We start from the raw sequence: 23,585 nt of genomic DNA, 5'->3' as shown, positions 1-23,585 counted from the left end.
GCACGTGACTACACATTCTTTTCTTATCTCAGTCACATTCAGATTTTTCTTCCTTATGGCTACATGCCCCTACTACAGCACTCTAACATTGGTGTGGTGACATTGTCGGACCACACTGCGATATCCAACTTCCCACTGTCCTCCCCACTGTACCAACCATGGACCACACATTTGCGACCCAATGAATTGCTACTTTAGGACAAATTGATCCTTTAGGAGATGTGGGACATTCTGACTTTAATTTCAGGAGCGTGTCTCAGACGAGGTTGTTCCACTTCTCCCTGTCGAAGGCGAGGGCAGACTTGGTCCATCAGAGTTTCTCTTTCAAATTGTCTGAGACGGCTTTTAAGTACTTGGGAGGTTGGGTTTTGGCTAGCCTCGAGGGCCTATATTGTATGAATTTTCTTCCTTTACTGAAGACGTTCCATAGAGTTCTGTCAAATTGGTCCCTGCTTCATCTTTCGTGGTTAGGCAGGGTTGCGTGTTTAAGATGAACATTCTTCCATGCCTCCTTTATCTCTTTCAAACATTACCCAGTACTAAACAAAATTTATTTTTCTCCTTTTTACTCTCCAGAGGACTAGCGTGGCTGTATTTTAAGTTACATTACCAGGTCTGTCAACACCTGAGGAAGGTTTAGTGGGCAAAGAAAGGGACAGATGCACATTGGAAGAAAGTAGAGCGTTATAAGTGGGCAAATCTTTGCTGGAACTTTTATGTCGAGTATAACTGTTTAATAGCCGCTTAGCTTCCACTAATTCTTTTATAAAGGAAACTTTGGCAGTTTGGCACTCTCTGGCACAGCCACTAAATTTATACTTCATTCCCTCACCATTACCCTTCCTTCCCTCCCAGGTTAAAGCCCGATGCCTTTCAGACTTCAATTTCAAGGGAGGTGCTGCAGGCACAACATGCTCTTGAACCAGGGGGCTGGATACCGCTGCGGAAACTAGTGCAGGGATCTGAACCTATCTTCATGCAAGATTTGAGACATCACCAGATTACTGTATATTTGGTTGGACATACACAGCATCCTTGCCTGGTGTGGGAATTGACAAGCTTTGAGGAATTGCCTCTTTGAACTGACACTATGGAGCATGGGATCTCTTTTCTAAATGTAACTCTTTAGCACAAACTGAATTCCTCTACCCCTACTTTCTTTGGACGTTGGCCTTAAATAGCACATTCTGAGATCCCCAATGGGAAAAAATTGTTATTTAACCCACCATTGCTCCATGGCGAGGAATCGGCCTATGTGCTTTTATCGATGTGGCCCACAGGCAATTGCAGATTTGATCCTTGGGCTATGGGCACTTTTCACTATACATGGTAGAGCTGTCCATTGATAATCACGTTTTAGAAACAGATCCATGTCATTATTAAGTGATTCACAGATCACCCTCCTCCTCCATTCCAACAAGCGGCATTCCTCCTCTCATCTGAGATAATCTCTTTGGCAATTACATCGTGTTTAGGATAGTACACAATTGGAAATTTTCAGCATGTTTTTTTATTTCTTTTTCTTTGGCGAGCCTCTTAAGTATGATAATGCCACTGTTCATTTATATGATGAAATGGAGACCTGCGTGTCTTACTGTGTTTAAATCTATACACACTGGCTTATATTTGTTTGAGGGGATTGTGTGCCCTAGTAAAGCATTTATTCGTGATGAAAAATGTGCTCAATAAATAGATATTTACAAAAAAAATTACAAATAAGGAGGTCTGTTGCAATACCGGCGCTTGATGTATTCTATATTTTACACAATCTATTTTGCAGAGTCACATTAAACAAGGATATACGGCTGCATAATAATTCTAAATAAAATAACTAAAATATAATAACAATTTACTTACTTTTGAATTCCTTGTACATAGGAACAATGTTACTTGTGATTAAAGAATCATACTGCTCAAGCGCACTGTTGTTGAAAACTGTAATGAAAATGGAGATTCCAAGTAAATACTATGTTAGTAGGGTTGCTAAATGATGTGTACAAAGTACAATTTAAACCATAACTGAATATCACAATGTCATCTAAAAAATGCTATAGGTCCTCTAAAAATCTGTGTTAACTGTTCAATTATCAACGGTTTCAATAACCAAGTTGATGTGCAATGATACCTTCCTAACTGTAGGACAATAAGCATAGGATTCTAGAGAAGCAAGTTTCATTTCAGACAGCAAAAGGTTACTTTAACAAGCAGTGCTGGACACTTGGAAGGCATACTTAAAATTAACAAAACTTTTTACTAGGAAGTCAACAGGTTATATATTTTATATGTTATATACTAACCCACACACACACAGAGTGTGTATATATGTCTATATGTGTATATATCTATATGTGTATGTGTCTATATATGTATTGCTAGATTAAATACATACACCTTCATGCATTCTGGATTCTTGGATTCTGAATACACACGTACTTAAAACTTGTAATTTTTAAACTTCTAATACCATCTCCTGCTCCACTCCCCCCCCCCCCCCCCCCCAAGATACTGATTTCTTCTGTTATTTTACGCACAAACATTAAATATCACGTAAAACGTGCTAATGCTGAGGATAGAAGATTAAGGTGCCCTCAATGTCTTCTTTGTGTTTAATACATTTCTTTTATTTTAAGTCTGTAGGAAAAAGCTTGACAGGCTGTATTCAATGAACCCACTATTTAAGCTTTTAAGCTTTTTACAATACTAATGCAGGAAATGCTATTGATATGTCTGTCCATTTTCCCATAAAACATTAGCCTGCTTCTAAGAGGTACTTTCCTTTCTTTATATTTAATACTGCAGGTGACACAAATGATTTATAGTTCAAATGAGCCATTATTGAAGAAAAAAATCTTGTGTCCTTCTCACATCAGGTCTCCTCTAATTTAAAGATACTACATCTTATCACTGTGATACAGCTATAATTCCTTCGGCACTTTGAACAATTCTGTTTTAAGATTTAGATTTTGGTAGACTAAGAATATGAATATAAGTAAAAAATGAAGAGGAACGATATTCACCAGAAATGGAAAGAAGATTGAAGGAAAAAAAAAAAAAAACTACCTCTGTAGGTAGTCACCTCTTAAAAGGTCTCCAAGAAATTTTAGCTCACTTTTATTATTGCAGAGGGTGCATGAAAAATAATCATGTCAGACTGGTTCTAGGCATAAAAATAGTGCAGAACAAAATATTGTTTTGCACAATATTATATCTCATCTGAGCAATGTTGCTTGGATGATAATGGGCACCCATTTCAGTTTTGCGCTGGCCTGCAGGTAGGAACAGTCAGACATTTTAATAATACAGATTCCCTCTTTAATAGTGCAAGTGGACTAAAATGTATATTTATGACCTCTTGTAAGAATGCCTAACTCATACCAATGCTTCTTGCTCAGTGATGTCATGATTCAATGTATAATTGATTTGGGTTCTTTTAATTAACAATTGCCTATTTAGCAATTGCTCCTGGCTTGTCTCATTGCTTGATTGAGTCACTCTGACCTGGCTTGTCACATGTAACCTTGTTGCCTCGTTGCCTCAGTTTTTGTATTCCCAAAGTAACCCATCTGGTTACATTCTTCATCATGCATATGCTGGTTTGTGTTCGTAACTACGCTCTTGGATCATCTTTGTCCTCCATAGAAGACTCTTGCTCTAATTTACATTGTTTATTTATTTCTATAATTACTAATTTCACAGACTTTGTCTCAATGACCTCTCCATATTAAAACACTCAGTTGCCTTCTATCCATTTTCTCTGCCAAAACCTGCAGTTATCCAAGTCTTTCTGCTGCCTCTACTTGGCACCCTAAGCAACTCACTCCTCCTTTGGAACCTCCTGGCTCTTCAGTCTGCTCCCAATGGACAACATAAGTAATCAAGCCATGTGGATGTTATTTTGACAAGTACCACCTATGTAGAGATTATTGCATACCTCGTACACACCTTCATGGCAATGGTGTTCTGTGATGGCAGTGGCCTCTTTCAGGATAATGCACCCTGTCACACTGCAAAAATTGTTCAGGAATGGTTTGAGGAACATGACAAAGAGTTCATGGTGTTGCCCTGGTCTCTAAATTCCTCAGATCTTTATCCAATCAAAGCATCTGTGAGATGTGCTGGAACAACAAATCCAATGGAGGCCCCACCTCGTGATTTGCAGGACTTAAATGATCTGCTGCTAATGTATTGGTGCCAGATACCACAGGACATGTTCAGAGTTTGTGGAGTCAATGTCTAGATGCATCAGAGCTGTTTTGGCAACACGAAGGGGACTTACACAATATTAGGCAGGTGGTTTTAATGTTGTGGCTGTTCAGTATGCATACATTATAAGGACAAAAGTATTGGGACACACCTTAATTATTGAACTCAGGTGTTTTAATCAGACCAATTGCCACAGGTGTATAAAACCAAGCACCTAGCCATGCAGTCTGCATTTACAAACATTAGTAAAAAAAAATAAAGGGGTCTTTCACTGAATTCAGTGTGGTGCTGTGATAGCATGCCACCTTTGCAATAAGCTAGTTCATGAAATTTTATCCCTGCTAGATATTCCACGTCAACTGTAAGTGGTATTATATGGAAGTGGAATGTTTATGAACAGCAGCAACTCAGCCACAAAGTGTAAGACCATGTAAAATCACAGAGCGGGGCCACCGAGTTCTGAAACACATGGTGTGTAAAAGTCACCTATGCTCTGCTGATTCCATAGCTGAAGAGTTCCATACAGCACTGAACTCACCCCATCAAACCTCTTTTAGATGAACTGTAACGGAGATTGCGAGCAAGGCCTTTTCGTTCAACATCAGTGCCTGACCTCAAAAATACTCCACTGGATGGATGGGCAAAAATTCCCCCAGAAACACTTTAAAATCTTGTGGAAAGCCTTCCAAGAAGAGTGAAAGTGGATGTAGCTCCAAAGGAGTGACCAGCTACATATTAAAGGGATACTATAGTCACAAAAACAACTTTTTCTTATTAAGGAAGTTTTGGTGTATAGATCAGGACACTGCAGTCTCACTGCTCAATTCTGCCATTTAGGAGTTAAATCACTTTGTTTAAGCAACCCTAGTGACATCTCCTTAAATGTGACTTACACAGCCTTCCTAAACATTTCCTGCAAAGAGTCATCTTATGTTTACTCTTCCTTTATTGCAAAGTCGGTTTAATTTAGAATGTCTTATCTCCTGTTCTGTTAAAATATTGCTAGACCTTATAGGAGCCTCCTGTATGTAAGGAAAGTTCCTTTAAGGTAAGTTACACCTGATTGATGTGTCATGCAGGATGTGTCAGTCACAGCCAGGGGAGGTGTGGGTAGGGGTGAAATAAACAGAAACAAAAGTGACTTAACTCCTAAATGGCAGATAATTGAGCAATGAGACTGACTGCAGGGGCATGATCTATACACTAAAGTTGTTTAGGTGATCATAGTGTCTCTTTAATGTCTATGTATTTTGAATGCAATGTCAAACGTCTCTGTTGGTATAATTGACAGGTGTCCCAATATTTTCCATATAGTGTGTAGTCTATATAATGTATGCATATTCAGGATCAGCATCTTGGTTTTAGATAGATAGTTCTGTTTGTCATTATTATTGTAATCAAGTTACAATAGATGTTTCGGGCCCAGTTACTCCTAGGGGGCCCAAGGCAGCTGCCCTGTGGGCCCTGCTGCCTTAATTTGTTTTCCTGTCATCTAAGGAGTCCCACCAGGTGGCCCACGCACTTAGGGCCACCCGGTATGCTTATATCAGCAGAGGCCCAATCAGGCGCTGTGGCCCTTTAACTACGCGTCCAGGCTCCTTCCCTTTCAGCAGTGTGGGAGGAAGTGACAGACGCAAGTCACTTCCTCCCATAAAGGCAGGCGTCGGCGCGCGGGAGGCAGCAGGCGTCGGTGCGCGGGAGGCAGCAGGCGTCGGCGCGCGGGAGGCAGCAGGCGTCGGCGCGCGGGAGGCAGCAGGCGTCGGCGGGAGGCAGCAGGCGTCGGCGCGCGGGAGGCAGCAGGCGTCGGCGCGCGGGAGGCATCGACCGTGGGACCGATTAGCCACAGGTACCACACTGGACCCCAGGGCAGCCGCCCTCCAGCAAAAGGTATGAAACTGTAAGGTGGGTTTAAAAAGGTAAATTTGACATGTGTGTTAGTATGTCTGTGTGTGTGTCAGTATATATCTGTGTGTGTCTCAGTATGTGTCAGTATGTCTGTTAGTGTGTGTCAGTATGTCTGACAGTGTATGTAACTGTGTGTCAGTATGTCTGTGTGTGTCAGTATGTCTGTCAGTATTTGTATCTGTGTGTGTCAGTGTATTTGCCTGTCTGTGTGTGTCAGTATGTATGTGCCTTGAAACGGCTCATGATCTGTGTGTGTGTGTGTGTGTCAGTATGTCAGTCAGTGTATGTGCCTGTATATGTGTGTCAGTTTGCCTGTCCGTATATGTGCCTGTGTGTGCGTCAGTTTGTCTATCAGTGTATGTGTCTGTTTGTGTGTGCGTGTGTGTTTGTGTGTCAGGATATCTGTCAGTGTGTGCCAGTACTTCTACCAGTGTATGTGCCTGTGTGTGTCAGTATGTCTGTCAGTGTATGTGCCTGTGTTTCTGTATGTGTCTGTGTACCTGTATGTTGTCAGTATGTGTATCTGTATATTTATTTGTATGTAGTCAGTGTGTGTATCTGTGTATCTGCATGTGTGTCAATGTGTCTGTGCACCAACATTAAATACAAATGCACTTCTCCATTCAAACTTCAACATTACATACTAACAAACTCCTGCATTGAAATGTCAACACTAAATACATACATACTACTGCATTGAAACGTCAACATTACATACAAACACACCTCTGTGTTAAACATCAAAATTATATATAAACAGATCCCTACAAATAAATGCACACTTGCATTTAAACTTCAACATCACATACAAACGCATTCACACAAACATACTCCATACGAAGACATGCTTATATTCCAACAAACAAACACGGCTCAGCGCTAAACCTGCCAAACATGGGAAATTGGTAGAGCCCCAGCTGTCAAAGCATTGTTTGAGTTGCACGACAGATCGGGTTCTACCTTTTGTCCAACCTTGCAATTGGGGGGCGCAATAAAATTCTTGCACCAGAGCTCTTTCTACTTTAGTTCAGCCACTGTGTTGGGGTTGATGCCAGGGCATAGTCCAGGGGGCCCAAACAAATGTTTGCCCAGGGTCCAATCATTATTAAAGACAGTCCTAGGGATAGGCAACCTCCAGATGTTGTGGACTACATTTCCCATAATGCTCTTACACCCATAATGCTGGCAAAGCACCACGGGAGGTGTAGTCCAAACCATCTGGAGTGCCGAAGGTTGCCTATGCCTGGTTTAAACTATTGTCTCCTCCAATATTATTGCACAATATTACACCATCACTAATGGCTAACAGTGTAAATAGCTGTGAATGGCTAACAGTATAATTTGTTTGGTTTTACAACACTATTTACCTGCCAACAAAGTGTCTTCCTCTACCCTATTCTTGCCTGAGATCTGGATGTCTAATCAATCAATTTATATTGCATAGAAATAGTCACACAAAAAAGTCTATGGATCTATATATCAGCATATGCTTAGTGTTTCCATTTAGGGATGTTCTATAATAATAATTTGCACTTTGACTTTACATATAAAGCCTACATTTAAAACAAGAGTTTAGCATTGTATATAGAGTACTTTTCCAAAGTTAAAAGTTTTCCTTAAACATCAACCAAGCATATTTTTCTTATTCTCATCACGTCTGTTTCTAATTTGCACCTTCACCAAAAACATGTTGGGAGAAAATTAATCATGTAATTGCTGAAGGTCCACAATCTGTTTTTAATTCATTAAAAAGAGGGGTGTTTCTTTTTATGAGCAAACAGTAGCTTTGCCAGTTCACATCAGCACCCCCATTTGGCAGCACAGTTGTTTTGTAATAAGTCTGGACGTATTGCTCAGCCACATCCCGATGATTAAAGCTCTTACAAACGTCTATTTTAAGAAGGGTACTGACTGGGAGGATGGAGGAAACTGTGGGTAATGCTCATCTCTGGCTTGTAGTCTGAACACTTCTGGCTTGTAGCTTCAAGGATTCTGGGATCAGACCGCAGACATTCTTCAAGTGTGGGTGGGAGAGGTGACGTTGCCCCCTGGTAAAGGAAAGGGAAAGGCACAGAAAGCAAGCATTATTAGTGCACAAAACAGCCTCTCTAGTTAGGCTAGAGTGTTTATCTTCTGATCTTTTTCCACATTTCTTTATGTCCTACAATTTTATATACACAATTACAGTTTTTTTTTGGATTACATTGCTGCTTCAATACAAGTTCGTTTTCCTTGTGGAATATTACTAGCTACAAAATTTATACAACACAGACAGGTCAGGCTCTCAATTCTTGGCAGACAATTTTTTTCCTTTTTTTTTTTATATTAGTTACTTGTATGTAGTTATAGAGATCCATTGAGGGTTATTTATAATTAATAACTGTTAGCATTTAGATCTTGCAGGACAAATGCTGCAATCAAATGTATTTTTATTTATGTAGCATTGAAGGAATTAATACAGGGTGGGACAAAATTCAGAGTAGTATTTGACAGGTAAATAACTTATTTGTTAGTAGTTCAGTGATTTTGTTGGAGGTGCATAGTACAACAGAGTCTTGGGAGATTCATCATAGGTAACTTCACAAAACAACAACAAATTAACTATGGATTTATTCATCAACTCATCATTTAAATGACTTTGTCAATAAGCAAAACTGTAGTTTCTGGTATACAGTATTAATGGTTAATTCATTAGCACGAATTGCATCCTACCAAATGCACTGTCTTATCCAGCAGAAATTTGAGCGCTACAGCCTCAAACATTAAAGGAACACAATAATGTCAGTAACAAACATGTATTCCTGAACCTATAGTGTTAAACTCCCCTTCCACCCTTAAAAAGTAAGAAAACTGACCGGCGCTGACCCTGTACCTGATTTGCCTCCTTGGTTGACATCATCAGAATTAATGATCTTAGTCAATCCAATGCTTTCCCATACGTAAAGCACTGGATTGGCTGAGATCATCAAGGAGGCTGGGTTGGGGGAAAGTTAGGGAAAGTTCAGCACCTCCGGTGGCCATCTGAGGAGTAGAGACTGCAGGTGTTCCTAGGCAGCAATGTGAATACTGCCTTTTCCCTGAAAAGACAGTAGGGAATGATTATACTCACCAGAACAACTACGTTAAGCTGTAGTTATTCTGGTGACTATAGTGTCCCTTTAACTAATGTTATGAGCAATCCAAATGAAAGTCATACTTTGCGATGTGGCAAATGGTGCTTATTTAAAGGATACCTAGTCAAACAAATCTCCATACATTAAGCATTCATTGTATGTAATATCATTGAAATAGGTTAATTAATAAATGTTATTGACTTCTCAAACCCTACTCTCAATTTTGGCGCACCCAGTATTAGAGAATAATATAATATCACACTACAATCAGATTATTAAATCTGTTTACTTTAACCTACTATAGATCAACTATGCATGCTTTTCTAAACAAGTTCAAGTTAAAGGAACACTCCTATTAAAAATATATTGTAATAGAGCAGCCAGCCAAAACAAAACAGTCCTCTAGGCCCAGGGCATAAACAGTCACAGATTTGAAAGTGCAGAAAAGAGCAGTTTTATTTAATAAATAAAAAAAAAATGCCACACTTGGCTTTATAATACATTCAAAGGTGATTCAAAAATACCACAAACAAGCTCTTATCTCTTTTAGAGCACCAACTAAAAATGCAGTAATCCTTATTATCCCATATAGAATAATCTTAAAAACAAAAGGGCAATCTCCAACTGAAGTGAGCAGCTGCTGCATACTCACTCCCAGCAGCCTCAGCCACGACCAGAACTCCAAGAAAGTATGACTTGTGTGCATGTCAATATGTGTCAGTGTGTGTATCTGAGTGTATGTGTCAGTGTGTGATATGGAGTGCTAGTATGTATCTGAGTGTATGAGCCAGCTTGTGTTCCAATGTTTGTATCTGTCTGTGAAGGGGGCCGGGGGGGGGTTAGTGAGCGAGCGTGGGTTCGGGTGGGGGCCGAGGGGGGGGAGAGTGGTGAATGAGCGTGCGCACGCGCGCGTGTGGAGGGGTGACACAGTAGCTTGTGAAGTCACCTCCCTGAAATGCATTTTTGTAAGTTGGGATGTCTGACATGCAAATGAGCAAAGACAGACATTGTGTTTCAGACTTCAAATTGCACTTCTGCTGATAACTCTTGCAATGGACACTCTTTTAAGCACAGCTTTTTTAAATCAAAGCATGGGCTATGATTTTAACCCCTTAAGGACCAAACTTCTGGAATAAAAGGGAATCATGACATGTCACACATGTAATGTGTCCTTAAGGGGTTAAAAGGTCAGTGACCAGAACCAGCTATTGACTGTAACAAAACAAAAACAAAACCCACTAAAGACAGACTTTCAGACTGAGAAACAAGATTATCTGGTCCAATGAAACTTAGATTGAACTGTTTGGTCTCAATTAAGAGCATGTCTTGACGAATCCAGGCACCGCACGTCATCTGCGCAATACCATCCTAACAATGAAGTATGGTGGTTCTACCATCATGCATTAGGGTTGTTTTGCTGCAGCAGTGACTGGGAGACTAGTCAGGGTTGAGAGAAAGCTGAAGAAAGATATATTAATGAAAACCTGATGCAGAGCACTCAGGACCTCACACTGGGTCAAAAAAATAACCTTCCAACAGGACAATAACAGTAAATACACAGCCAAGACAATGCAAGAGTGGCTAAAGAACACATGAACCTTAGCCCAGACTTGAACCTGATTAAACTACTCAGGAGAGACTTGAAAATGTCTGCCAAGCAACGATCCCCATTTAACCTGACAGAGCTTGAGAGGAACTGATGAATGTCAGAAACTACCCAAATCCAGGTGTGCAAAGCTTTGTTGCATCATACTCAAAAATACTTGAGGCTGTGATCGCTGCTAAAGGTGCTTCAACTGAGTTAAGGGTCTGAATACGATCAGAATTTTCTAAAAATTGTGGAAAGAAACAATTGCTTTCGATTAGGCTCTATTTTCTAAAGAGTATTGGCACTCTTAATAAGAAACACAATCAGTAGTATAAAAGAACACAAATATTTCTGCATGGTAGAAATGCGCTGATGTTTATTTTGTTTTATAAAACATTGCTTTCATAGCTTCAGTTGGATTTATGTTTTGAGGGAGATTGCTAGTATGCTATAACTGAATGTGTTAAAATAATACCTCACTGCTTGTTTTATTAAGCTGCTTTGAATAATCTACTTATTTGTTGTTTTTCGGGAACAGTATATAAGCCACAATTACACCCTCTAAACTTCCAGCAGGAAGCAATGTACTCAGAAAAAAATATTTGCACATCCGTTTAGTCTTGTTTTCCTGTGCAGTATTGAAAAACCCTCTCTTGTATTTCTTATTCTGACATATACCGGTAATCATGAAGAGCAGTTTTTGTTATAATGAGAATGTAAATCTTAATAATACATGTTTATAGGTCCAACGAAGAATGTTGATTGCCATTTTTATGCCATGAATGAATATGTCCCAACTCCTTTTTAAAAATAAAAAAAAATGCATTTGGAATACATTCCAGTGTGGGGGGGGGGGGGGGGTTCTGTTCCTTTGGATCAACAACATGAACATACTATTGTGTAAGAGGTTGAACTCTATGGACTCGAGAATCAAAACCTAAATTACTATGTTACCTTCATGCACATCATGCAAACTAAATCTAGTCATTGTCACTTTAATAACCTTACCAAGCCAAAAGCCAGCAGAAATGTTAATTTAGAGCTATTGCCATCTCATGCCATCTTGGGCTACAATGCCTAGCTTTCTTAGGCATTGACATGCACATATGACAGTAATCATAATTTAATTCACCATCAAGGTTCAACTTTAATATGATCCAATATTTTTTTATTTCTCTGCTAGAGGTAAAGCCAAGAAAAAAAAAAATACTTTCTAAAAGTAATGTTCATAGAAATGTAACACAAAGTTCAAAAGCTGAATAATAATCATGAAAATCGATTAAAGGGACAATATAGTCACCTGAACAACTTTAGCTTAATGAAGCAGTTTTGGTGTATAGAACATGCCCCTGCAGCCTCACTGCTCAATCCTCTGCCATTTAGGAGTTAAATCCCTTTGTTTATGAACCCTAGTCACACCTCCCTGCATGTGACTTGCACAGCCTTCCATAAACACTTCCTGTAAAGAGAGCCCTATTTAGGCTTTCTTTATTGCAAGTTCTGTTTAATTAAGATTTTGTTATCCCCTGCTATGTTAATAGCTTGCTAGACCCTGCAAGAGCCTCCTGTGTGTGATTAAAGTTCAAATTAGAGATTGAGATACGATTATTTAAGGTAAATTACATCTGTTTGAAAGTGAAACCAGTTTTTTTTTCATGCAGGCTCTGTCAATCATAGCCAGGGGAGGTGTGGCTAGGGCTGCATAAACAGAAACAAAGTGATTTAACTCCTAAATGACAGTGAATTGAGCTGTGACATTGCAGGGGAATGATCTATACACTAAAACTGCTTTATTTAGCTAAAGTAATTTAGTTGACTATAGTGTTCCTTTAAATGTTCAATGAGGTTACATGGGTTGCCGGTGCAATTATTTTTTTTTTTTAAACTTTGCCGCGATTTCCTATTAGTAGCAGTGCATTGTTGTATCAAAAACTAAGGATAAATAGTGTTGGTTTTCTACAGTTAATCTTTTCCATTATCTTCACTCTACTCCCCTTAATTCCTGGATGTGAAAATCTACATAGTAAGCATGCAGGTCCAGCTGAAGTCAATAGAAGACGGTAACCACTCACATCGTCACACTGAGATCACTGCACGCACAGATGCATTACAATTCCACATTGTTTTGATTCATTTTATTAGAAACCAATTCTGGGTAGACTGATGATGCTGTTTACTGAACATCTGGTGATCCTCTCTTTCGAAAGAAACAACACAGAAAGGGCTGGCTTTGTATGGCTCCCATGCTCCCCCCCACAAAGTCTGATAAATGCAGTATAATAAATCTATTACCTGGACATAGCATTACTAAAAACATCTAACAACATTTATATTTGACAACTGCACATGTATAAATTGATCCCTTTTTACCCTTACCACATCATTTTAACCCTTCATGTATAAGGTTAGATAGATGTTAATATCAGAGTTAGATTACATGTGTTTAGTGTTAAAGGGACACTGTAGGCACCCAGACCACTTTAGCTCATTGAAGTGGTCTGGGTGCAAACTCCCATCACCCTTAACCCTGTAGTGGAAATTATTGCAGTTTTTATAACATTTCCTGCAAAGAGTCATCTAATATTTACACCTCCTTTATTGCAAATTCTGCTTAATTTAGATTTTTTATTTTTTTTTAATCTCCTGTCCTGTTAAATTTCCTAGTATAGTGCTAGGAATACAAATCGGTATTCCTAGCACTATACTTCCCCTTGCCCCCCACCTCATGCCTTCCTACCCCAGCACTGTAAGGGTTAAAAAACCCTTACCTTTTCTGCGCTGGGTCAGTGCTCTGGCTCTTTCAATGTCACACGATGGAGAGCGCTTATGCACATGCATGGCGAGCGTTGCAAGCACAATAGGCCACCCCGATAGAAAAGCTTTGCTGCAATGCTTTCCTAAGGGGATTTTACTGATGCTGGATGTAATCATGAAGAGCATGAGGACATCCAGTGTTAGTTAGGTGACAAAAAGTCACCTAGAAAGCAGGAAGTCCCTCTACTCTAGTGGCTGTCTGATTGAAGCAGTCTTAGTCCTGCAAGGTAATCATTGCAGTTGCTCTCAAACTGCAATGATATCCATTGCAGGACTAAGGGGGCAGGGACATTGCACCCAGACCACTTTAATAAGCTGAAGTGGTATGGCTATAGTGTCCTTTTAATAGCTTGCTAGATCCTGCAGGAACCTTCTACGTGTGATTTATAGAGCAGGAAACTTTTAAAGTCAATTACATTTGATTGAAAATGAAACAATTTTGTTTTCATTCAGTTTGTCTCAGTCACAGGTAGGGGAAGTGTGGCTAGGATTGCATAAGCAGAAACAAAAGTGATTTAACTCCTAAATGGCAGTGAATTGAACTGTGAAATTTCAGAGGCATGATATTTACCCTAAAACTGCTTCATTAAGCTAAAGTTGTTTTAGTGACTATAGTGTCTCTTTAAGTTAAAGGTTTATTTTCAGGTTTTCGCTTTAAGTGTTGGAATTTGATGATTTTATAGAGCTGCAGTAGTTTTCCCTTCTCCTCTTGCAAGGCATTTCCAGTGTAAGGGGCTGTTAGTGGGCAGATGGAAAGTGATCCCTTCCTTTTCCTGTCCAGTGTCATCTATAGACACTGGAGGAGCTGGTACAACACTGAGTTGTACATCCTCTATAACTGTTCCTGTAGGTCTGCTGTTAAGGCTGACTAGACCACTGAGGACACTAACCAAAGCTCCCAACTAGTCTATTTAAGCTCAAAAAATAAACATAAGTGCTAAAAACGGACACCTCCTAATAGATAGGTGCCTGTAAGCAGGTTTCTACTCTGACTAAAGTGAAATCCGTCCCTGAACACAGACCAATGTGCCCGCCATAATATTTGTAAAAGGCAAGTTGGATATCTCTCACTTCTACCAGTTAACTTGATGCATTGACTTTATAGTTGATCTTCCCATGTCTCAAGACTACAGATGTAATTTTAGTTGAGTCTCAATATAGGAATACAATCGCTGTTGTACTAGACCATATATTTTAAGTCACAAACTAAACTATTTGAATGCCTTCCAAGAAAACACTTTTTTTTTTTAGTACAAATTGTGTCTCCATTCCTCCATGTTGCTCAAGGATGCAATTATCCGCTCTATTGTATACATCCTCTGCTGTTTCCAGAATCCCTTTCCTGAAAGGAAGTCCAAGATGTCAAAGCTTATTAAGAAACCTTGCAGCCAGTCATGTGGTTTGTTAGTGACAAACAAGAAAGCTGATAGAATAAGGTCTCCAGCTTCAGCATTTCAAGTCTACATTTGCACAAACCCATTCAGGTTCTGTGTCTACATTCACTGTCTTAATTGACCCTTTGGGAAATAACTGGCACGTCAAAAGATATAGACATCAGAACAAAAGATTAAAAAAGATTAAACAGACAAATCAGTAACCAGGAAAAGCATATACAAACAACGTGCTCCTGGGCTAATAGAACTACAGACTATATCACAATAAATTGACTAACTATGTACCGGTGTTTAGGTAAAAGATAAGCTATCCCGACAGTGCCCTCCTCAAGGACTGCCCAACGGGCAGGGAGCAGACAGGTTGTGTGAATAACATGCATGAAAGACGCAGCAAATGGGGCACATGGACAGAGAAAGAAACAGTCTTGGGGACCATATCCCTTCCATTGAACTAAATACTGGAGAACCCCATTAGATATGTGAGAATCAAGAAGAGACTGGACTTAAGATTCATTACTAGAGGCAGTTGAGACAGGATTGGGCCATTAAACAGAACGGGTGTATTTAATGGTTTAAGAAGGAACTTATGAAACAGATTATGGATACGAAGTGACTGAGGCAGAACCAAGACAAAAGATATAGGATTTATCCACCTAAGAACCCACTAAGGACTGATTAATTTAGGAGTAAGTTTAATGGAGGGACACTGGGATGTATATTCTTAGTGAAGCATCAAAGAGAACGCCAGGGGATTCAGGTAAGAGGTAGGTGATTCTGACAATTCAACAGGGAAGTTGATTATGTATTGGCTCTGCTAACAAAAATGAGAATACCCAAGAGCTATCCACAGACAATCGACCCTTCTTAAACCTCTTATCAACAATCTCTTTCTCTGCTACCTTCAATTATCCTGATCCAGTAGATGCACACAGTCTAGAAGACTACTAAATTCTCAGAATTCTGATTCTCCCTGATACTCCCTTCGATACCTGATGGACTAGAGGGGATTGAAAAACTGAGTGAATACCTCAAGTCCGGGCAAAGGACATTTTCAGTCTTGTCGATACCTGATGGACTAGAGGGGATTGAAAAACTGAGTGAATACCTCAAGTCCGGGCAAAGGACATTTTCAGCATATATTCAATTGTGTTACTAAGCTCAGATAGAAACTCACAGACTAAACCCTTGTGAGACAGTATTTTAATTAAAAAAAAACAATCCTAATTGACTATATTGACCCATTTATCTATGAAGGCTTAAAGGGTTATGCCAACCACTATGACCACTTCTACTTTTACAAGTGGTCACGGTGGCAGGAGTCAGTATGTGCAGTGTGCAGTATGTGCAGCTTGAATCACTGCATATAATGAGATATTGGCAATTATGCGGGGCTAGTTGTGCCCACAGCACATGTGACATTGGCTCCGGGATGCTTTATATCAGTTCTGTGCATAAAATACGTCTGTCATCAGCACACTACATGTGTCCTCCACGCATACACAATTAGCGCAGGCTTTTTTTCAATTTGCAAACTCACTCCCTCCCACGATCCCCCTTCCCTTGCCGGCTTAGAGTGCACACATGTGTTCTGAGCTGGCTAAATGGTCCAATCAAAGACTTCTTTTCATTGCTATGGGGGGTGGGGGGGGGAGGGGAGGACACAGGGGGAGGGATGGGGCAGCATATAAAGAATATTGCTCAATAACAGGGCTTTGTTCATTTGAAAAAAGTATATAATAGAATGTTTGGAGTAACCCTTTAATGTGGTTTTAATCGGCTTTATTTATGTCCCATGGTCTAGAGGCTGGGAGTCATAATGTAAAGGATCCACACCCCACCAGGACAAATAAGTAACTTAGCTAGCATATCTACTATACAGTGAAAAAATATAGACTCATTAAAGAGAAAATTCAAAAGCAAAACTTGTGAGCGACATTGGCTACATTTCAAGGTCAGGCTGATCCAATGCTTGTAAAACAATGTCATTATGTAACAGGATGCAAGGAATTTCTTGTTCTATCATTGAACATTTTTTTAAGTATTTAAACAGCACAATGCAGCTTTTTTTTCCTCAGTGTTTGTTAGATTAAAATATGCTTTATAACTCTTTTTGTTATTCCTAGATAACATTTAACAATAACACACTGAACTACATGTCTGGTTCTAATTACCAGCAGAAGATATTTGCATGCAAATGAAAACACATTACACAAAATTACATAATTTAACAGTTCAACCAAACTTAAATAGGAAGAGCTTTAAAGGACCACTATAGTACTCTAGGGGGCGGAAGGGGTTACATTTACCTTTTTGTCCAGCACCGGGCAGGGGACTCTCCTCCTCCTCTCCTCCTCCTTTTCGTCGTCATCGGCTGAATGTGCATGAACGGCAAGAGCCGCACACGCATTCAGCCAGTCCATAGGAAAGCATTCTCAATGCTTTCCTATGGATGCTGGCGTCTTCTCACTGTGAAAATCACAGTGGGAAGCGCCTCTAGTGGCTGTCAATGAGACAGCCACTAGAGGCTGGATTAACCCATTTGTAAACATAGCAGTTTCTCTGAAACTGCTATGTTTATAGAAAAAAGGGTTAAACCTAACTGGACCTGGCACCCAGACCACTTCATTAAGCTGAAGTGGTCTGGGTGCCTATAGTGGTCCTTTAATTGGCTCATTGACTCCAGGATTTTGTAGTTTGTTTTCACATTCCTCAAACCACTGATGTCTCTTTGACTGATGTCTCTTTCTTGAATAGTCTTGTCTCATTAATAGAAGAATACAATTTAAATTCTCACAAGATTTGATTTCATAATAAAAAATAAAAAAACAAGCATTTTTACATTATAAATGCTTTTCTTCCAGGGGGTGGGACACCGTAACACTGTAGCTGCTAACAAGCAACATTCTATATGAATTTCCATATACACTATACAGACCTAGGGCCACAGACATCTGTGATCGTAAAGGTTTACTCTACCAATATGACCACATCTGCTTCTCAAAAAGTAGGAGTCTTGTATAGTAGTGTTTCTGCTTAAAACACTGCAAATACTGAGATATTTGCACTTTTGTGCCAGGAGCTAGTTACACCCTCGGCAAAGGTGACTTTGGTAAATTGGAACTGTTCCGGACTGTCAAAGGTCAACTCTGTGCAAATTTACCTTTGTCTTCAGTGCACACAGATCGCTGGCAACAAACGTGGTCATCTTTTTCCCTTGCAGGCAGCGCACATGCAAAGGAAAGCTTGCTTTTACCTCCCTATTAGAGTTTAACGGACACCTGGATGTTCGGATCCGACCGAACTTTGAAAAAAAGTCCGGGTTCGGGCTCGAACTTGACCCCGAACCTCATTGAAGTCAATGGGGACCCGAACTTTTGGGCACAAAAATGGCTCTAAAAAACTCCTGGAAAGGGCTAGAGGGCTGAAAAAGGAAGTAAATGGGGGTAAGAGTAGGACAAGTGCCCTGCAAACAAATGTGGATAGGGAAATCACTTAAAAATATCATAAAATAAGCAGCCATTTAGTAGATAGCTCCCTAAACCGTGGGAATTAGGGAGTTATCTACCAAAAGGCTGAAAGACCTACATTGGTCACCTAAATTGGTCTTTCAGCCACATTTACTAATACTAAGTAAAGATTACTTAGTATTAGTAAATTCAGCCCCTACTCGCAATACCGCGAGTAGGGGCGTGTCTAGTAAACAGGGAGCAGCCAATGGCTGCTCACTGTAAAAATGTTTTTAAAAAATAACCTATTGCCCCCACCCCTGTGCGTTGGTTGGGGGCCCTAAATAAGAATGTGGAGTGGGAGACCTACTGTCCTCCCCCCCGGCCCTCACCCCTGAGCGGCGGGTGGGGGCCCTAAATAACAATAAGGGGGGACCTACTGTCCTCCCCCCCCGGCCCCCACCCCTGGGTGGTGGGTGGGGGCCCTAAATAACAATAAGGGGGGGAACCTACTGTCCTCCCCCCCGGCCCCCACCCCTGCATGGTGGGTGGGGGCCCTAAATAACAATAAGGGAGGACCTAATGTCCTCCCCCCTGGCCCCCACCACTGCGCGGCGGGTGGGAGCCCTAAATAACAATAAGGAGGGACCTACTGTCCTCCCCCCGACCACCACCCCTGAGCGGTGGGTGGGGGCCATAAATAAAAATTGGGGGGGGACCATAAAAACGTAATGTTCGGTACGAACCCGAACTTTTCAGTTTGGGTTCGCTCAACTCTACTCCCTATCTCTCCAAGCAGTTTCTCCCACCTCCCTGTATTGTAGGGTGTTGTTTTAAATCTCATCCTCTATCCACCCGTTCCCTCCCCTACTCAGAGAGCTCATATGAGCCGGGCAAGTTGTCTACTTTATGAGAAACATTTGATTGGACCACAACAGGGCAGATATCAGACGGGTTGTAGAAAGCAGTGCTGGGATCTTTGCCCAACACTGGATCCCAGGTAAGTTTAACCCTTTATCTTTAGTTTTACAAGGGAGAAATCTAGTACATAGATGGATGCTATGGATTATGTGGACCCAAAATGTTAAAAGGGACACACTACAGTCAACAAAACAACTTTAGCTTCATGAAGCAGTTAAATCACTTTGTTTCTGTTTATGCAGCCATAGCCACACCTCCCTGGATCTGATTGACACAGCCTGCATGCAAAAAAAAAAAAAAGAACTGGTTTCACTTTCAATCACATGTAACTTACATTACAAGATTCTATCTCCTGCTCTGTAAATTGAGCTGTAATTACATACAAAAGGCTCATGTACGGTCTAGCAAGCTATTAATAGCCTACAAGATTAAAAAACTCTACATTAAACAGAAGGCTAAACATTAGATGACTCTTTGCAGGAAGTGTTTAGGAAGGCAGTGCAAGTCACATGCAGGGAGGTGTGACTAGGGTGCATAAACAAAGTGATTTTACTCCTAAATGGCAGAGAATTAAGCAGTGAGACTAAAGAGGCATGATCGATACACCAAGACTTCTTCATTAAGTTAAGGTTGTTTTGGTGACTATAGTGTCCCTTTAAGTGTTACCAATAAGGTGCTGTATAAAACATGGAAGTATCCCAGTTCATCTCACACGCCATATGTATATAAGATGGCACAATTCTATTTATCTTACCCTGGGTCTCTGTCTCAGTGTTCAGTTTCATATCTCTGCCTCCAGACCGGTCACTTTCAGCTAGGTATGCATCATTTCTCTCAGTTCTATCTCTCACTCAGTACTGACTCACTGCATGACTATGTTATCTAGTTCAGCTCCATCCTGCTCTATAGCTGTATCTCACAGCTTAACTGATCTGCTCACCGTAGCTCCACATAGGCACATTTTAGTTCAACCAAAAATTTTTCCTAAAATTATGACAAAATTCATCCTAACAAAATATCTCTGCTGATTCATGTTTTACCCTTGCATTAATGTTACCTAGGTAGCCGATCGATGTGTTGGATATGTGACTTGTGAGTTCACTTTCATGATTACCAGCCTGGTTCTAGTTTACTACATGCTAGAACTAAGAAACAGTTGCCTTTGAAACAAATGTTCCCTCTCATTAACTACACATATCATTTAACAACTCACTTGTTTTTCTATGGTATAAGCGCTCCAGAGTGGCATCAATATATCATGGCTGTATCCGCTCACATAGGTTTCTTGATAAAGGACACAATAAGTGCTGTTTTCTTCAGTATTTACAGGTCTTCCATATGGTAAATATTTTGCCACTTTCTGAATTGCTAAAGTGTTAAGGAAAAAGTTAAAGTTGTTATAACAATACAATCATTGATAAAAAAAAAAAATACACTAATTAATATAGTTCTGTTACTTACAACTTTCCGCTGTGAGATTTAGCCTTTGATTCAGAAGTTCTTCGCTTTCCTGAAAACAATTCAATTACTTTGTATTTAATAGTAAAAATATTTAGAAATTAATTTTTTTTAACTTTCATTTCTCTATAAAAAGCATTTACTTACAGTGTAATTGCAAGAACAGCTTAAATTGGAGGTTGGCTGTGAAAATAAACAGGTTGACGGGGTTGATTTCTCCAATGGATGAGAGGGTATGTAAGTGGGTTGAGCTAATAAATGGTTCAGACTGCCATGGGTCCCATTATTTGGAGCTGGTTGAATTTTTAACAGATCTGAAAATATAGCAAAATCATAAAAATATATTATTCTAAAGTAACTGCCATTAACTCTGTAACTTTTGAGTAGGGTCCAAATTGTTATGAATCAGTTAGACATTTATATTACTTTCTTCTTACATGAAAAATTGATTCCAGTGTAGAATATGCCCAAATACTAATCAACAGTACCAAATTCCTTTATAAAATTTAGTCTAGCTATGCAGTTAATTTGAGAAATCAAACAGAAAAAAATAATATTGCATTTACAACAATGTATAACACAGGAATAAGTTAAAGCGACCATATTCAACACAAGCTAAAACATTTTTTTCAAAATATTGACAATATCGCACCTCCCACGCCTCACCCTTCTGTCAGTCCCTATATTGGATTCCTGTAAGATAGAGGGCTCAATTTAAAATTCTGGTTCTTGCTTTCAAATCTCTACATAATGCTCCCACCTATCTATCCTCCCTAATACAGAAGTATGTCCCGTCTAGGCCTTTACAATCTGCTGAAGACTTACATCTATCTTCTGTCCGTACTCCCACCTCTGATGCTCGCCTACAAGACTTCTCGAGGGCTGCACCGTTTCTGTGGAACTCACTTCCCTCCTCCGTTAGATGCTCACCCAGTCTCCACTTCTTCAAAAAAAAATTAAAAACCCACTTCTTCATAAAAGCGTATCAATTAAACTGTTAATAGCTCCCGACTGATTCCTCTCTTGCAACTGTCACTAGTCTAATACTATCATTAACTTTTGTGTCACTTTACCCCACTTCCTCTAGCAGGTTAGCAAATTGAGCAGGGCCCTCAACCCCTCTGTTCCTGTGTGTCCAACTTGTCTGGTTACAACTACATGTTTGTTCGTCCACCCATTGTAAAGCGCTGCAGAATTTAATGGTGCTATTTAAATAATAACATAATAATAATAACTCACCGCACATTAAATTATAGACTTCAATATTGTCAAATGGTTCTACTTCCACTCCTCTTTTAAATCCTGGCCCATGTCCTATAAATATTGCCTAGAAAGGTTAAATAAACGTTAGCAGCACATACAAGTGATACATACTGTACATTCTAACACTTGGATATTTTATTAAATCCAAACTGCAATTAATCCAAACTTGGGCTGATCAGATGATCAGTTGAATTCCCATACTCTGAGTTATATGGGAAAGTGAGGAGACCCTTGGACAATACTAGGGAATATTGGAAAGAGGAGGCCAATAAGAAGGGGCCCCATTCTACAATTCTAGAACTGAGGGACTGCTTGGAGCAGCTGACTAGTACAGTGCAACTGAAGCTCCAAGCATCCCAAAGTCACCAAAGAAGGTAGGGCACAAAAGAAAGATCGCAGTTTTCAAGTGGGGCAAAAAGTTTAGGTTCTGAACCCTACTAAATACAACAAACTGCAGGCTGCCTGGCAGGGAGCAAACAGCTCCCCTAGGCTGCCCTAGGCATGACAAAACTCAGGCACCCCCCCCCAACCCTCCCCTTTCACCCCACCCCCCCTTCTCCGCCTTCTAAATACACACACATACACTCACTAACAGACATACACACTCACTAACAGATGTGCATACACTCACTCACTAACAGACACACACACACACTCACTAATAGACAGACACACACACACTCACTAACAGACAGACACACACACTCACTAACAGAGAGACACACACACTCACTAACAGACACACACACTAACAGACAGGCACACACTCTAACAGACACACACTCACTAACAAACACACACACTCACTAACAGACACACACACACACACACACATTAACACTTACATTTTTTTTTATTCAATCCCCCCAGCCTCCTTACCTTTGGGAATGCTGGGGCAGTGATGTATCCTGGTTTTGTGCCCCCCCACCCCATCACCCTCCTTCCAAATACACACACACACACACACTCACTAACACACACACACACACACACTCACAGACACACACACTCACTGACACACACTCACTAACAGACACACACACTCACTAACAGACACACACACTCACTGACACACACACACTCACTAACAGACACACACACACACACATTAAAACTCTCACATTTTTTTTATCCAACCCCCACCTTTGGGAATGCTGGGGGGTGGGTTCTCCCTTTCACTGGGATCCAGTGGGGCTGCTCGGCGGCCAGCGACTGCAGGCAGCGAGGGAACACTGATTCTCCTGTTCAGCTCCCTTGTGCGCCGCAGAGTGATGCCGGAGCCAGAATATGATGTAATATTCCGGCTCCCGGCATCACTCTGCGGCGCGCGAGAGCGCTGAGCAGAAATCTCACAAATCAGTGCTCCCTCAACAGTGCTGCCCGCATGGATTTTTAGTTAGCTGCCCACCCACCTGGATTGTCAGTTAGCCGCCAGGCTAACAAGACATTTGCCTGGGCATTTAGGGGAGGCTTTTTTTGC

General features: G+C 40.4%; 1 protein-coding gene across 1 annotated transcript in view; it reads right to left on the bottom strand.

Annotated features, from left to right (window-relative positions):
* Positions 1 to 23,585, bottom strand: part of ENPP3 (ectonucleotide pyrophosphatase/phosphodiesterase 3) — a 174,498-nt gene that overhangs the window by 41,731 nt on the left and 109,182 nt on the right. Inside the window, exons 17-22 of the mRNA XM_063443233.1 lie at positions 22,082 to 22,169; positions 20,990 to 21,156; positions 20,846 to 20,894; positions 20,598 to 20,752; positions 8,021 to 8,156; positions 1,858 to 1,935 (exon numbers count right to left, since the gene is read on the bottom strand). Coding sequence (XP_063299303.1) covers positions 1,858 to 1,935; positions 8,021 to 8,156; positions 20,598 to 20,752; positions 20,846 to 20,894; positions 20,990 to 21,156; positions 22,082 to 22,169 — 673 coding nt within the window. The remainder of the gene's footprint in view (positions 1 to 1,857; positions 1,936 to 8,020; positions 8,157 to 20,597; positions 20,753 to 20,845; positions 20,895 to 20,989; positions 21,157 to 22,081; positions 22,170 to 23,585) is intronic.

This window comes from Pelobates fuscus, chromosome 2 (genome assembly GCF_036172605.1).
Source record: "Pelobates fuscus isolate aPelFus1 chromosome 2, aPelFus1.pri, whole genome shotgun sequence".
Classification (NCBI taxonomy): domain Eukaryota; kingdom Metazoa; phylum Chordata; class Amphibia; order Anura; family Pelobatidae; genus Pelobates; species Pelobates fuscus.
Note: the sequence above shows the minus strand (reverse complement) of the source record. Positions and strands in the feature narration are given on the sequence as shown.